The sequence below is a fragment of the Tupaia chinensis genome, unplaced genomic scaffold (genome assembly GCF_000334495.1).
Source record: "Tupaia chinensis unplaced genomic scaffold, TupChi_1.0 Scaffold000394_1, whole genome shotgun sequence".
Lineage (NCBI taxonomy): Eukaryota > Metazoa > Chordata > Mammalia > Scandentia > Tupaiidae > Tupaia > Tupaia belangeri.
In genome coordinates, this window is record NW_006159896.1 from 2317062 (window position 1) to 2333852 (window position 16791).

General features: G+C 48.4%; 1 protein-coding gene and 1 pseudogene across 1 annotated transcript in view; both read right to left on the reverse strand.

Annotated features, from left to right (window-relative positions):
- The window catches only part of GARNL3 (GTPase activating Rap/RanGAP domain like 3), a 139452-nt gene that overhangs the window by 15513 nt on the left and 107148 nt on the right, over positions 1–16791 (reverse strand). Inside the window, exons 19-23 of the mRNA XM_006154090.3 lie at positions 15389–15487; positions 14942–15058; positions 13998–14173; positions 11903–12061; positions 2411–2477 (exon numbers count right to left, since the gene is read on the reverse strand). Of these exons, the coding sequence (XP_006154152.1) occupies positions 2411–2477; positions 11903–12061; positions 13998–14173; positions 14942–15058; positions 15389–15487 (618 nt within the window). The remainder of the gene's footprint in view (positions 1–2410; positions 2478–11902; positions 12062–13997; positions 14174–14941; positions 15059–15388; positions 15488–16791) is intronic.
- LOC102472001 (protein SEC13 homolog pseudogene) lies at positions 3168–4324 on the reverse strand (annotated as a pseudogene).

The following is a 16791-nucleotide window of genomic DNA, read 5'->3' on the forward strand; positions in this document are numbered from 1 at the left end:
GAGTCTCCTACCCTTATTCTTCCGATTGTTCCCATCCAGCTGGGGAAATGGGAACAAACACTATTTCTAATTTTCAAATACATTTCTTTGAAGAAAAGTTCTTTTTCTGCATGTAGAACAGTCTATGGAGGTTAAAAAGTATGCTCTGAATTAAGACTCTGATTACTCCAAAATTAGAGGACAAAAAATTAAATCTTGCTGTGTCAGCAGACGTGTTCCGGATTTCCAGGTGTAATCCCATTTAACCTTCGCATTTGTGAGAAGTAGATTTTGGATTCTTACTATTACTCACTTGCAAGTTAAGACTTAGTGAGGTTAGACAGGGATACTTAGAGAATTGAGGGTACTTTTGCGAGCTTTTCTAATTTGTCTGTCTTTCTTTTTTAGAATTATTTATTTAATTTTATTTATTTATTTTTAAAAAATTGCTATAGGGCACATGCACTCACCAGAAAGAGACAGAGAGAGAGAGGAAGAGAAAGTGAGAAAGCAAGTTACCAGGTCTGGGACTTGAACCACCATCGGCCATGTGGGAGTCTTATCTCCCATGCCACCTGCTGGCCCCGTTTTCTATTATAGTTTTTCTTGTGTGTCTTTAGACCCTTCTTGCAAACACAACACTCATGCTTAGCAAGGAAAGGTATTATTTGCATCAGAGATGAATGATTACTGAGTGCTGAGGTCACAGTCGAGTTTCTTTTTCTTTTTGTTAAGTAGTCTCTCCTGTTGGCTACACAGGCCACATATGTAACATGCACACACACATGACAGCACATGCCATATTTGCTTATTCATTCCATGTTCTAGTCTTGGTCACAGAAACTTGAGTAATAAAGACCTTCAGCAAAGTGCTGTAGAATGATCCTGTGCTCCCCCTCTAAAATGTGGAGTTTTATTATTTTTTTTCTGAGAGGTTTTTGCTATAGGGTGTGTACACTCACTAGAAAGAGACAGAGAGATAAAAAGTGAGAAATCACCCCCGGGGGGGCGGGGGGGATGGCTATGCTGCAATCCCTGCTCCTCCATTCTATTGGGATCTTAGGCATGCATGCACATGTGCCTGGTGTGAGTTTAAGCCACCGGATCCGGGACTCGAACTGTGGTCGACTGCATGGGAGTCCAGTGACACAGCCAATACACCAACTGCTGGTCCCGAAGTTTTATTATTTATTATGATTATTATTTTTAATTCTGTTAATTCACTTAAGTCTGTTCCTTTTTATTAAAAAAAAAAAAAAAGAAACAGGGGCCAGCCTATGGCCTGGTGGTTAAGGGAGCTAGATCCCACATGGCCAGTGGCACAGTCTGAGTCCCAGACTCGGCAACTTGAAAACACAGCAGGTGCATGTGTGTGCGTGCCCACAACCTGGAAAAGCAGAGGAGTGCAGACAGGACTGTCATGTGACCGCACCACGGTGGAGGCGCTTCTCCCCTCTCTCTTTCTTTGTTTCTCTCTGGTGAGTGCATGTGCGCTCTGGCAAACTTAAAAATAAGCATACAATAAAAATGAGAAATGAAACAAAGATTTAAATAATTTTTATAAGCTCAGAGTTTTATATAGGAGGAATCTCTGTCTCAGATACGTGAAGGATGAAAATATTTTATAATAGGGAATGTATTTCCAGTTAAATGTTACTTGAGAAAAATATATTCGCAAGTTAAACTTTATGGGGAGGAATAGAAATAGTTCAACGTGTTCATAACTACCTTATTTTCTCATAATTTATATCATCTTGAATACCAGGGTCAGTCTTTAACTACTTAAAAAACCTTTTTATTGAAATATCATTTTAGCTTTTAAAATACTGAAAAGCCTTGAAGATTCTATTTGAAACCTTTGGTCTGCCCAAAACCCACCCCACCACTTCACCCAGACCAAGGCTGCTGAGGCTGGATATGCCAAGTCGAGACTGATTTCATTAACAGCTGAGAGACAGGAAAATGGAGAATAAACAGTGGTTAGGATTTGGGGCCCTGGATATCAGACCGCACTGGAAAGGAACGTGGCCCTGCGGTTTCGTAGCTGTCCCACCCTGGTCATGGCATTCACCTCTCCTCAGTCACTTATCTCTGAGCTGAGGACAACAGCAGAGCTACTGCAGGTCCTAGTCATGAGAATTAAATGAGACAGGACCATCTACACTGAGCGCAGCACGCAGCACACGGTAGGGCCCCCAGTGGAAGCCAGTGTCACCACCACATCCTGGAGACTGTGGCACAGGCACTTCCTTGCTGAGAGGTCTGGGGCAGAGCGGGAGACCCAGGTAGGATTGCAGTTTTCAGATGCTCCCTGGAGTGCCATTAAGAACCCAGGAACAATACCTCAGGTAAATCTAAGGGTAAACAGTTGCCCAGAAAAAGAACAGCCCATTTTAGGAAAGAAAGATGCAGACACATGCCCTTCACTTACAGTTATAGCACAGCAGCACACCGGCCTCTCCATCTTCGTACACATCAATAGCTGCAACGAAATTAACCTGCAATGATAGTGGGCAGCGGTAGTGGGCAGGCTGGACACTGGCACTAAGAAAAGACCTCCTCAAGTTGCAAGAGATTGGCAGCAGCCCTCGGCCCTCCACAACCCGGTGCCATGGGGCATTTCATCTTGCCAGCACCCATAATGCCATATCAGGGCAGGATTACAATACATTGCAGGTGGGGCCAGCAGATGGCATAGTGGTCATGTTGCTGGACTCCTACATGACTGACTTGTGGTTTGAGTCCTGGACCCGGTGGGTTGAAAATCACGCTGGGCACGTGTGTGCATGCCGAAGATCCCAGGAAGAGAAGGGACTGCTGTGTTGCCATCCCTCCCCTCAGTAGTGACTTCTCACTTTCCTTCTCACTGTCTCTGTCTCTCTTTCTCCCTGGTGAGTGCATGCACCCAAAGGCAAAAACTTCTTAAAAACAAAACATAACAGAACAAAACAGAATAATTCACTGCAGGTATGAGAGATGAAACATCTCTCCTTTCTTTCTGCACTGGGACTTTCTCACTGTCTTTTTAATTATTTAAAATTATTATTATTATCTTTAGTTTTGCTATGTGAGGTCCAGCGTGTTAACCACCATGCTACCGGCTGGCCCTTTCCCCTTTCCATACCCATTGTAACTGGCATCTCTACTCTTTCTACTCACATGTCTTAGGTTTACACCGTGTGCTCCGGTTTGCAAAGCATTTTTACCTGGGTTATTCCCAGTTTTTAAAATAAGCAATATGATTTTAATTACTTTGGAAACAACCCCCCAATCCCAATAATGTCTGAACCCAAAGGCACATAAAAATGGTCAAAAACAGATCTGAAGATGACTTGTAGTTTTCTAACACGATTGTTTCCAGCTGTGGTAGTGAATTATAAATCACACAAAACCATGGTAAGGCAGATGATCCATGGGTGGTTGCGTGCGTTGGTGGCTAGGCCTGAGAAAATGATCTTGCTGGGATTGGGAGTCTCTCCTGGTGTTTTGGTCAGCGAGTCCAGGAAGGGGCAGTCCTGGAGGGGAGCTGGGCCCTGCCTGTCTCGTCACTGCTCGTTCTGCTGACCCTCTGTGACAGAGGTGGGCACAGAACCTGGCCCTTGTGAACAGAGCTGATGCACATCCACTGCCCGTCGTCTGCCTCCTTCCACAGGGTCACCTTACTGTCTGCAGCCGAAATGGCCAGAATGCAGGCTATAACAGACCAGCTGATGTGCCATGTGATGTCACTGAACTTGTGCAGCAGCTGGGGGCCACGCATTGCCTGCGGTATCATCGCAGGTCCATATGAACACACGCCCATCCTGGGAGCAGCTGGCAATGGTGCTGGTGGGCAAGCTGATGGAGGGGGCCCTGGCTGTGCTGCGAACCCGGTCGCTGTGCTCTTCCAGCTTCTACTCCTCCTTCCACAGCCTGATGGGCTTGTCAGAGCCACCTGGTGTACACTTCTTGACGTAGCTGGGTTTCTGCCCCGACGGCTGGCCTATGAGGCTTTCAGGTACAACAGCAGGCGCCCAGCTGACGGCATTGCAGCCAATAATGCGTGCGTGTTTGCTCTTCACTTCCCACTGCCTTCCTGAGTGTAGGCCAGCAGGGGGATGGTCCCGGCTGAGCTGCCAGGGGCCGGGATCAGGCCACAGTCATGGGGTGCCCAGTGCAGAGTTGGTGGAGCCGTGTCCCAGGTGCTATTTCCCTCTTTCCAGATGATGACTTTCCGGTTGTAGGAGCAGGATGCCAGGCTACTGCCATACACGGGGTGGGCCCAGGCCACTTGCCACACGGGACCCTCATGTCCCCAGAGGTCAGTGATGAGAATCTGTCCTCTGTTGCACACACTGAAGATTTTTTTTTTTTTTGGAGAGGTTTTGCTATAGGGCGCGTGCACTCACCAGAAAGACAGAGAGAGACAGAGAGATAGAAAGCGAGAAATCACCCCCAGGGGGGATGGCCACACCACAATCCCTTTTCCTCCATTCTCCTCTCGGGATCTTGGGCACGCACGCACACGCGCCCGGCGTGAGTTTAAGCCACCGGGTCCGTGGTCGACTATGTGGGAGTCCAGCGACATAGCCATTACGCTAATTGCTGGTCCCCACACACTGAAGATTTTGACGGACCCTTCTGATGAGCAGGTTGCTAGGCGTGTGCCTCGTGACTCAGGTCCTCGTGGGAGATATCCATGTTGTTAACTGACACCACGGTTGCAGCAGCAGTGGCGGTGGTGGCACCTCCCGGCCTTGGACGTGGCAGCTCCAGTTGACTGGTATCATTCCCATTTTACAGATAATAAAAATTAGGCTCAGAGAGGTAAAGTCACTCCGGTTCTTCTGCTGGCAAGTGCCACAGCCAGCATGAGCCAGGGCCCTGGCTCTTTTCCTGCCTCACCACTCTAGAACTCTCAGTGAGCTCCTTCCTGCTCCAGAGAAAGTCTCCGAACCTTTGGGTCACCATGGCTTGTCTCCCCTTCTATCTCTCTCCTTTGTTCAAGGGAGGCGCGTGACCCAGTGAAAAGGGTGCTGGGGGACCTAGTTCCGTGATCTGGGCCAAACTCGTCTCTCAGGCCTCAGTTTCTGCATTTGAAAGAGGACATTCAACCCAATGATGTCCTTAGGCCTTCTTCTTTTTAAAAAACATTATTATTTAACTTTATTTTTATTTATTTATTTTAATTTGACCAGAGAGGAATAGAGAGGAAGTGATAAAGCAAATTGCCAGGTCTGGGACTCAAGCTGCAGTAGGCCACATGGGAGTCCAGCATCCCAAACCACCACGCCACCTGCTGGCCACGGGTCTTCTTGATTCTCAAAACTCCAACCCTCTAAAACTCTCTGGCAGGGGGCTTAACCCACAGTGAGTACACAATGAAGAGTATTCTTTTTTTTTTTTTTTGGGAGAGATTTTCACTGTAGGGCGCGTGCGCTCGCCAGACAGAGAGAGACATAGAGACAGAAAGCGAGAAATCACCCCCCAGGGGGGATGGTCACGCCGCAATCCCTTCTCCTCCATTCTCCTCTCGGGATCTTGGGCACGCACGCACACGCACCCGGCGTGAGTTTTAAGCCACCGGGTCCAGGACACGAACCGCGGTCGACTACGTGGGAGTCCAGCGACATAGCCATTACGCTAACTGCTGGTTCCCAAGAGTATTCTTTTTTTCAAGAGAGAATTTTGCTATAGGATGTGTGTCCTCGCCAGAGACACAGAGAGATACAGAGAGAGAGAGAGAGAGAGAGAAATCACCTCTCTAGGGGGTTGTGGGTGGTGGTGGTGGCCATGACACAATCTCTTCTCCTCCATTTTCCTCTTGAGATTTTGGGCATGCATGCACATGTGCCTGGTGTGAGTTTTAAGCCCAAGGGTCTGGGACTTGAACTGCAGTCAATCATGTGGGAGTCCAACACCTTAACCACTGTGCCATCTGCTGGCCCCTGACGACTATTCTTTTTAGCTATTTCTCTTCTAATCCTCCTCCTTCCTATTGGCAGAACTATCCCCCAAATCTCAGGGCTCCCTGTCTCTTATCTGTGGCCAGCCACCTCCCCCCAATCCTCCAGAGTCTCTCAGTGTCTTCTGTAGCACAGCTGCCCCCATAGGTCTTGCTCCTACCCTCTACCAGCAGGTCTCTCTGGCCCTTTCCTGTCTCTGCACGCTTTGGGAACACAGAGGCCCCCTGTTCCCCCACCCAGCCGGCCCCCCTTTCACTCCTGTCACCAAAATGTGGCCTTTGCTTCTAAACAGCCTCGTCAAATTCCCAACTGGCTGTTCTTGGGCAGGGTCACTGCCTGGGCCCCAACAGTCCTTCTAGTGGGTTCCCTGGCCCTCACATCCCTCACTCTCTGGCATTAAGGACAGAGGTGCCATTAAGGATAGAGAAATGGGGGCTGGTAGGTGGTATAGTGGTTGGGACACTTGATTCCCACATGGCTGACTGTGGTTTGAGTCCTGGACCTGGCAGCTTGCTTTTCCTCTCCCTGTCTCTCTCTGGTAAGTTAAAATAAATACTACTACTACTACTACTACTAATAAAAGGATAGAGAAATGAATGAGGCAGCATTCTCCCCTCAAGAGAAAAAAATCAGGGAATCAGCAGTTAGCATGATGGCTATGTCGCTGGACTCCCACGTAGTCGACCGCAGTTCGAGTCCCGGACCCGGTGGCTTAAAACTCACGCCGGGCACGTGTGCGTGCGTGCCCAAGATCCTGAGAGGAGAATGGAGAAGGGATTGTGGTGTGACCATCCCCCCTGGGGGGTGATTTCTCGCTTTCTGTCTCTGTCTCTCTCTGTCTGGCGAGCGCACGCACCCTATAGCGAAAAAAATAAAACCTCTCCAAAAAAGAAAGAAAGAAGCATTAAATAAATAAATAAATAAATAAAATTAATTCATTAAAAACAACTTCACATAGTGCAAATGGACAACTGAGAGGAAAAGAAAAAAAAAAAAAAAGAGAAAAAAATCAGAAATGCACCTGGTACACAAAGCCAGGTGGATGGAGTGAAGGCCATAACCAGGAACTGTGGGGACCCAGGAGAATGGGTGTGAGCTCTGACTCAGATCACCAAGCCTTGGGGTCAGGTCTCAGAGAGCACCCCCACCCCATGGCTCCACACCACCCCTCTGGTTTCTGTTCTCTGCACGGCATGAGCAGCTTGCTGAGGCCCACTGCTCTGCCTAGCTGCTACCCAGGCTCTAAGGTGGTGCAGAACCGCCCTGCGTGTTCACTGCTGCCTCCTCCTGGTGTGGACGGTACTGCACTTCCAGATACCAGAGGGCAGCGGGCATCCAGCCACAGCAGAGGTGCCAGGACTGTGCTGGCAGGAGGAATGTGGCAATGTCCAGAGATCTGGATCACAGGGCAGGCAATGGCGTGCTTCAGTCCTGGGGCTCGCGTTCAGGAAGAAGACCACAGCTTGGATGTGACCACTTCCTCCTTGGCTCGCCACAGCTCAGTGCTGGCCAGATCCCAGGGAAACTTATTTCACGCTTTGATACAGATGTCAGCTTCAGGCCTGAGAGAGGGGCCAGGTAGGGGTCAGCCCCCCCAGCTCATCTCGGCCAGGCGAGGGCGTCAGAGCCCCCAGAGAGCTCTGCACCGGCATATTCTGGGCTCCCTCCTACAGACCCTGCTGCAGTGGGTCTGAGGGGGACGCAGGCTCATCTCGGCCAGGCGAGGGCGTCAGAGCCCCCAGAGAGCTCTGCACCGGCATATTCTGGGCTCCCTCCTACAGACCCTGCTGCAGTGGGTCTGGGGGACGCAGGCCTTGGATTTTTATTTTGTATTTGACTAAAAATAAGATTATTTTATTGGTATTTAAAAATGATAAAAATAACCTGGTGCTTGTGAAAATTTGAAACGCAGACTTACAACAGGCGAAGTTGGCACTCTGCCTTCCCTAGCCCCTGCTGAAAGAGGTGGCCAGGGCTGGTTCGGCATTCAGCCTCCCTGGGGGATTCCTGGTGGACTCCTGGCTGAGACCCGCCAGGCACTGGGCAGACGTCAGAGGGAAACTGGGCCCAGTGAATAAGCCGGAGACCCAGATCCTGTTACCAGTCTGCAGCTCTTCCCAGAGGACACCTCGGTTTTGGGGAGGAGGCCAGTGCTGGCTGCTAGATCTGGGGCAGTAGGTCACGGCAGGCCTGTCGGGACAGTGAACTTGACGTTGACTTTCCGAAGCTTTTCCTCTCTCGAGCTAGGGGTGTCTTAGAGCCTGAGAAGAGGTGATGCCTGAAGTGAAGTGGTCCTGGTCGGGGGCAGGACACTAGACAGCCCTGGGAGCCTGGTGCCCTGCATGGAGACTTGCTGGGACCATGCAGTTAACACAAACTGAGTATGAAAGAACTGCCCCTCGTGCCTAGAGCAAGGACTCGGCTGAGGAGAACCGTCTGCAAGGTCAACAGTTTTACAAGTTCTGGACCTCACCTCCATTGTGTTACTGTACTGGCCTGCACTCAGTTTCTCTGCCATGGGTCTTACTGCCATACCCCAGTACCCCATAAAGGCACCCCAGCCTTACTTTTACAATAATCCTGAAGAAATGCGGATCCACTAAGGCGGTGGCTGCAAACGGGAATTACTCCCATTACATTCACTTCTCCTACTGGGGATTACATAGATAAGCATTAGAAAGGTTTAGGTTAAAGCTACTAATTGGCAAACCGATCTCAGTAGCTGGGAGGGGCTCAGGGACTCCTCTGCGAGGTGCTGTTACCCCAAAAACCATAAGCCACTCTTACTCTCAGGACAAGGGAAGATTGCCATTCTCCAAGCCATAGTCATTGTATAGAGCAGCATGTAGAGGGTCCCAAGTACACAGTAACTTTTAGGTCATTAAGCTACTCACAAGACCACATTCCTTTCCTATGTAGACTCACCCTCTTAGCTGTAGACTACCCCAGAGATAACATAGGTATTCCACTTTAGTATATACTAACCTTGTCTTTACTAAACCAGACAGGATTTATTTCTAGGCCCTTGTAATTGCTGCCACCCTAGCCTGAGGCTGAAGTTCTCAAAAGCTGACCTGGGACTCAAGTTCTCAAGTCAATCCGGGACTGAAGTGATCAAGCTGGTCTGGGACTAAGGTTATTAAGAGTCCTGGGAACCCTCTCATCCAAAGACCCTCCCCGGTAATCAAGATCTAAGAAGAAAATGCACCCGAAAAATGGACTTCCTCGTTCTAAGAATTATGACTGTTTATACCTAAACAAAACAGATGTCATGTTTTATGATTATTGTTCCTATACTTTGAATGCTTTACCTTTTGGAGTAAAATCTTTCATTTACTTCCCCTCACCCATCCTACTCCTGTAAAACTCCTTCTATAATAAATACACATGACTTCTGGCCATCGGGGCTGCAGTCCTGAGTTTACTCTGGCTGTAGCCGGCTGAGAACATGCTAAAGGGCATGAGGTCTTAGTCTGATTCCTGTTCACCCGTGTCGCCTTCCTGTGCACCCACCCTGGCTGGAGCACGGCTTTCGGCAGAGACTGAGCTCCCCAATGGCCACTCCACTCTCGGGCCTCTGCTGCCTTCAGCACCAGTTGCAGGAGCATCGTGGTGTTCACGCAGGGCCTGTTTCTGACCGGCTTTTAGAAAATGCTCGTCACCTTTTTATTTCTCTCGGGCTCATTTCCTCAGACAATTGATTCCTTGCAAAGAATAACTGTCTACTTGGCATGCGCACCTGCTCGGCAAACACTGCACATGCTGACTGACCAGGGGAGGGACGTGGCACACGGATCCTCTCAGAGCCAGTACCCAGGGAGGGGCCTTTTTTTGTTTTGTATATATTTTATATTGGGGGAAAGCTCTGTCTTTGTCTTTTTAAAAAAGTGCACTGAAGAAAAGATAGAAAGTTAGGATCACTCCTCATAACTACCAGAAACATAAACACAACTCATCAAAGGACACTGCTTTTAATCCAGGTTTCCCTGGACCGGCACAAACCATAAAAACAAACAAACAAACAAACAAAAACCCACAGACATTCTAATGAATGATTAGGCTATTAAACCGAAGTGAATAAGTGAGTAATAACCACCATATGAAAGACACTTAATAAAATGATTTTCCTCTCCAGCGACCCTGTTGAACAATAACTATGTGGCACAATTTCTAGCCACTCAAGCAGGATTGATTTTAAACCAGAATACGCCAACGAGTTTCTCTGAAATTAGAGAACTTCGCCATTAGAAAAACCAAGTTAAATCTTAGGAAACAGGTTGTCAGGGAAAGGACTGACTGAAAGACCTGGGAGGCCCTGGTTTTCCTGCCTCTTTGGGCTGGTCACACAGTGCTGAAAAGCAAGAGGCTTCAAAGGACAGAAGTCAGCAGACTGGAAGAGACTAGGGTTCCAGGGCAGTAGCCTTGCTGGAAGAGTTTAGCTTGGAAGAGTTTCAGGATGGGGTCTACATGACCACGGGGACTTAGAACATGTTAGTCCCAAGTACCCCTGTGCCCTGAAGTCTGACTGAACGCATCGGGCAAGGGGTCAGAGCACTGTGCTTGCTAAAGCCCTCCAGGTGATGATGGCTGAGAAGCAACGAAGAACGTGGGTGGTTACCAAACCAGGCTGAGCACTAGAATCACCTGGGGATCCTTGAAACAGCCCAAGCCCTGGCCACATCCAGATCCAATGGAGCCTCTGGGGGAAGAACACAAACATGGGCAGCGTTTACAGCTCCTCAGATGACTCTAATTGCAGACAAGTTTGGGCACTGCCAATATAAATAAGAGAGATGACACACTGCTCTGTTTTTGATTAGCAAAAATGATTTAGCTGAAGACAAGAAGGCCTCCTAATTAAATCTAGATTTTTCTATTTCTGATTTTTCTGTTTCTTAAAAACTTGCTCTAATTAGGTATTAAGTTTTCTTAAAATAGTAATTAGCTATTTAATGAATATTTATACTTAGCATGTGCTAATACAAGTTGTAAAGCCTAACTGAGAAATCCGACAGTCTCTTGAACGGTGAACGGACTGGGGAGCCTGTGGGTCTGGAAGCCATCACCAGGAGCTATGTTCTGCCTGGGGGTGACATTCCTATTCTGGGGTGTCCCTAGTCCCTGTGCAGGAGTACTGCCAGTGTGCTATGAGAAATGGGAGTGGCTCGATGCTATCAGGCTTTGCCCTGCTGCACAGCTATAAATGGGCTGAGGAGCCCGGTGACGTGCCAGCGTCAGAGCTGAAGCAACTGCAGCGACGTCCAGGTCACTGGACTTGTGAGTGTGGTGAGTGCTCACCATCCAGTGAGCATGAATGTCGCTTTAGGTAGACCCAGACCAGGTACCCTTGTTCTAGCTGCAGTTCAGGCCCTCCCAGGATGCAAGTGTCCTTGCAAAGTTTGCAATTTATATCTAGTTTTTAAAAAATTTTTTGAGAGATTTTTTGCTATAGAGCATGTGCACTCACTGGAGAGACAGAGACAGAGAGACAGAAAGTGAGAAATCACCCCTGGCGGGGGGGTGGTGGTGGTGGTGGCCACGCCACCAACTCTTCTCCTGTATTCTCTTCTCGGAATTTTGGGCATGCATGCACATGTGCCTGGTGTTTTAAGTTGCCAGGTCTGGGACTCAAACTGCAGGCGACTATGTGGGAGTCCAGCAATGTAACCATCATGCCAACTGCTGGTCCCTACATCCAGCTCTTTGACTCGTTATGTCTCTTTTATTTGCGAGGACGTAATGGCAGGGTGAGATCTGGAAAAGCTAAACAGGGCAATGGACCATTCGATTATATTAGGTAGAAGCTTAGACCTGAAATATGGTAACTCCCTCTGGTCCCACCCTGATAGCATATCACATAATACAGATCTGATACAAGCATGTAATTTTAAAGAAATTGGAACTGTGGCACCCGGAGTTAGAAGACACAACAGTTAGTCCTGTCTGATTCCCTCTTGCCCCTGCAGTTGCCAGCTTACCCTGTTGGCCTCCACGTGGTGTAGCCTGAAGGCTTCTCCTGTGCTCTCGTTCACCACATCGAACTGGTGCCGATAAGCCACACAGATGAGATTGTCACTCTCCTCGGTCGGCCCATCCACTAAGGTCATCACCACAGGAGGGTCGGACAGACAGATCTCCTGTGCAGTTGGTGACGATGCAGGAGACGGGTTAGGACACACAAAGCAGCCATGTTTGTTTCTACCCCCACTGCCTGCCCTCTTCATCAGGAAGCTCTGCTCTTTAGGGAAGGCAGGGATGGGAGGAGTAGTTGGGGTCTCATAAGACATCTCCCTCCCATGATCCATCCTCAGACTCAGGCCTCTGTCCACTGAAAAGGATGGAGGCTGAGAAACGATTTTATAAATCTCAGTTAACGGCACGGTCCCCTCGGGCCTCACGTCGTCTGGCCCTGCGCTACGGGTTAGTAACAGCAGCCGCCATCGCTGACTGACCTTGTTGAGCATCACACACACCAGGCACTGTTCCCATCGGATCCTCTTAACAGCTGCATGACACAGATATGACTATGAACCTACTGTAAAGGTGAGGACTTAAGGGTCAGAGGTCAAGTGACTTGCCTATGGTCACCAAGTTTGTATATGGAGGAGCCAAAGTCCAAACTTAGGAAATCTGATTTCAGAGCTCACAGTCCACTAATGTACATGTTCTACATAAATATTCACTAAAATGGCTAATTACTGTCCTAAGAAGGCTAACACCTAACTGGAGCAAGATTTGAACAATAACTGTCATGCTCTTCTGCCCCGCTAAGTTGAGTATTAGCAGAAATGGACATGCGTAACTCAGGTGGCTTGAATTCTAGACAGAAACAATCTCTCAGCTTGTCCTAGTGGCTAGTGCTTGACATACTTGCTATCTTTGTGTCCTGTGGCTTCTAAAGATAAGCAGAGGGGGACCAGCAGTTAGCATAATGACTATGTCGCTGGACTCCCACGTAGTCAACTGTGGTTTGAGTCCCGGACCCGGCGGCTTAAACTCACGCCAGGCACGTGTGCATGCGTGCCCAAGATCCCAAAAGGAGAATGGAGGAGGAGGGATTGAGGCATGGCCATCCCCCGTGGGGGGATGATTTCTTGTTTTCTATCTCTCTGTCTCTCTCTCTTTCTGGCGAGCGCACACGCCCTATAGCAAAAACCTCTCCAAAATAATAATAATAATAAGAATAAGAATAAGAATAAGAAGAAGAAGAAGAAGAAGATAAGCAGTGGTAAGAACAGAGGAGAGCCTGGGCCCTTGAGGCTTCCCTCACCAGGTCACACCCTTGCTCTCTTACACATCCTGCTGACCAGGGTGAGCAGGGCAGGGCTGTCCACTGCTTTTTCTCGCCCCTCCAGCCACCAGAGCCACCCTCACCTCATGCCAGGATCCTGCGCTTGCCTCTTACCAGGCCCCCTACTTCCACTCTTGGTCCATGCACTCCTTTATTGAAGACATGCCACTTCTCTGCTTCCATGGCTTCCCCTCTCGTTCAGAGTCAAAGCCACAGTCCCTGCAATGGCCTTCTGGGCTCAAGAGAGCCTGGTTCCAGTTCTCTCTGACCTGCCTGCCTCCTTCCCTCTGCTCCAGGCACCACATCTGCCGACGGGGCCTTGACTGGAGCCTTTAGTGCCTTTCCCCGATGCTCCTTCTGCTGGCGCACCTGCTCCAGAATCCTCATCACTCGTTTCCAGACCTTTTTGGGTCTCTGCTCAAAGGACACCTTTTCAGAGGCTTCCTGGGACATCCATTCTAAAATAGTTCCCCATCCCTGCTCCATTATCACGGTTCCTCACCCTACTTTGTTTTTACTCCCAGAACTCATTTCTGCCAGCCACCATGGATTCTGGTGGTTTCTATTACCCTTCATTAGGCAGCAATCTCCATGAGAAGGGAGGCTTTGTGCCTGTGTCCTTAGTGCCTAGAGCAGCACCTGTGAGCGCTCACAGGGATGATGAGATGTGCTCTGGTCTTCTAGGGCTGACAGGGCACCTGAGGTTACTGAACTGTGGATGCCCCAGGGGCTGACTGAGGACGCCTTGGCCAGGAGGTGAGGGATTAGAAGGGAAAACCTACCCTGATGTACTGGAATTCTTCCACGGGTGACTCTGACAGGGGCGATAACAAGGAGAGCCCGGTTACCCCGCTTGGCTTGTTGTGTTTCCTTGTGATCAGAAGCAGTTTGTTCCGAATGGCGACCACGATCCTCAGCTCCCTGCTATGGTGAGTGTTAATGGCGTATAAGTGGCAGCCTGTGAGGGAAATAAACGAGGCTCAGCACGTGACAGTGGAGCTCAGCAGCCCCTGGCCTCGACACTAAGAACTCCGAATGAAGCACAACTCAGTGAACTAAGAACGTTCCTGACACCAGGTGAAGTGGAGACTTGAGAAACAGTCAGCTGAATTACAGGAAAACTAAGAAAGCCCTGTTCCCTGTATTCTAGAGTTTGTGAACTTAGCTTCCAATATACTCTATGACAGAAATCGAAAGTGCTGGTGACCAGAGCTCCAGGAACCAAAGTCCCCAAATTTCTTTATTTACAGGTTTGCTACCAGAGCTTAACTCACCTCTAAAACCAGTTAGGCAAGGCCTACAATTTCCTCTAGTGGTTTTCTCTTTTGAGCGTGGTAAGGAAACAGTGATGCTATCTTTGAGATGTTATCTTCGAGACTACTATGTCCAAGCAACAATAAACTGACAGAGCAAATTCCTCGCATTTTTAGGTTCAGTTGTGAAGACACTTTATCTAGAAGAGACTGCTATATGAAAGGACGTGCACTGTGACCCCCACTGATATAAAAGACACGAGTATTTTCAGGGTCATCTCCACGGGGCTCTGACAGCATGCCCAAGGGCTGCCTCCCCTTATTTGAGGATAGCTTTGTGAGACCAACAATCTCCCTTTTTTCCTATACCTTTTACTGTATAACTGTTCTTTTTGGCTTGACATAGTAAAATCTGGGCATCCTGAGGGAAAAAGAAATAACTGAACAGAAACCGCCCGAATACTGACAATCACCTTTCGTTTTCTCCAGCTTGTTTTCTCTGCAGTCAGACCTGCCCTTCCCAGCCTGTTTGCCCTCCAGCCCCTTCTGCACAGCACTGAGCCTGAAGACAAAGAGGCGGGCGTCTTTTCCTGGGGACAGAGAGAAAGCAGAGGAGGGGATTCAGTGGCCAGGAGAGCCCGAGGGCAGATATGGGAGAGTGAGGATTGGAGGTGTTCAGAAGCAGGACGCCCCATCGCACTTTTGCTAAATGCAATTTTGGATGCACCTTCTTCCTCCTACTGTTCCTCCCCCCACCCCTGAGAATAAAAGGGTCACCAAGGAACCCCAGCGCTGACTGGGTATCAGGAAAAGAAACAGCTGGCATGACCCATGGCGCCAGACCCCAGTGACCAACAGTATTGGCCACAGATGACGACTGCTTTTCCTCCCAGAGCTCACCCCCCCGAAGGGGACACCACCTTTGTCTGCTCTGAGAACCAGAAGGTCCAGGGTCTCGAGCACGTGCATCTGCTTCACTGGCAAGGTCCTGTCGAACACGGGCACGGATGGAAGGTCGTCTGGAAAAGGAAACCTGGCTACTGTCGCTGCACCCGCCATGCTTTCTAGAACATGCGTGGAGGGAGCTGTGGACCCTGGTTCTCTCTAGGCAAGGAAGAACTCAGTTTCTAGAGCTTTCATAAGGTCTATACAACAAGTTCAAGCACGATTCTCCTCCCGGCTCAGGGAGAAGTTCTAGTGTTTCCTTCTCAAAGGCATTCAGAACTCTACATGGGAAGCAGAGCAGAGGAGCCCGGAAACCGTTCTCCATGGTCATCCAAGGAAAAGCAAGATCACTCACTCCATCCCATTTTTACTGGAGTTGTACTAAGGAACTGAATAAGTTAGAAAGGATAAGAGCAGCCAGCAGTTATTTCTCTTAAGTATTCTCTTATTTTAAATTTGATTTAAAAAAATTTTTTTTTTGTCATAGGGCATGTGCACTTGCCAGAGAGAGAAAGAGAGGGAAAATAAGAAATCACTCCTTGGGTAGGGGACAGCCATACTGAAAACCCTTCTTTTTCATTCTCCTCTCAGGATTTTGGGCATGCATTGCATAAGCGCCTGGTGTTTTCAAGCTGCTGGGTCCAAAACTCGAATCACAGAGTTGGCCATGTGGGATCCAGGACCTAAACCACCATGGCACCTGCTGGCCCCAGTATTTTCTGATTTTTAGGTAATATTTGACATTGTATCATATCTTAGGTTTTATTTCTCAAGAAAGCAAAATTAAAATTTCCTTTGTGTAAAAATAAACACGCCCTATTTTAGCATGCCCTGTTTCTGTATCAATAGTTTGCCTATTAATTTTCAGTATTTTTCCATATAGGAATATAGATCTCCTTTGCAGATTAAAAAAAAGAGAGAGAGAGAAATTATCAAGTAAACTACCCAAACAGTGGGAAAAACAACAAAAAAACCAAAACCAAAAACAAACAAAAAAAACTAAGTAAAAGCTCTCAGGAAGATTTCAGGGAAATGGATGATTAAAAAATGCTTCATTATACACAGGTTTTTGTTTGTCTGTTTGTTTATTTTTATGTTTGCTTGAAAGGTTTTTGCCATAAGGCACATGTGCTTGCTGGAGACAGAGACAGTGAGAGGGATAGTGAGAAATCATGCCCCTGAGGGGACGACCATGCAGCAATCCCTTCTCCGTTCTCCTCCTGGGATTCTGGGTACAGATGTACACACACCTTGCATGATTTTCAAGCTGCTAGGTCAGCCATGTGGGAGTCTACAGCCTTAACCACTACACTATCTGCTGGCTCCACAGAATCTGTCTTTTTTTTTTTTTTTTTTTTTTTTTTTTGGGGGGGTTTTT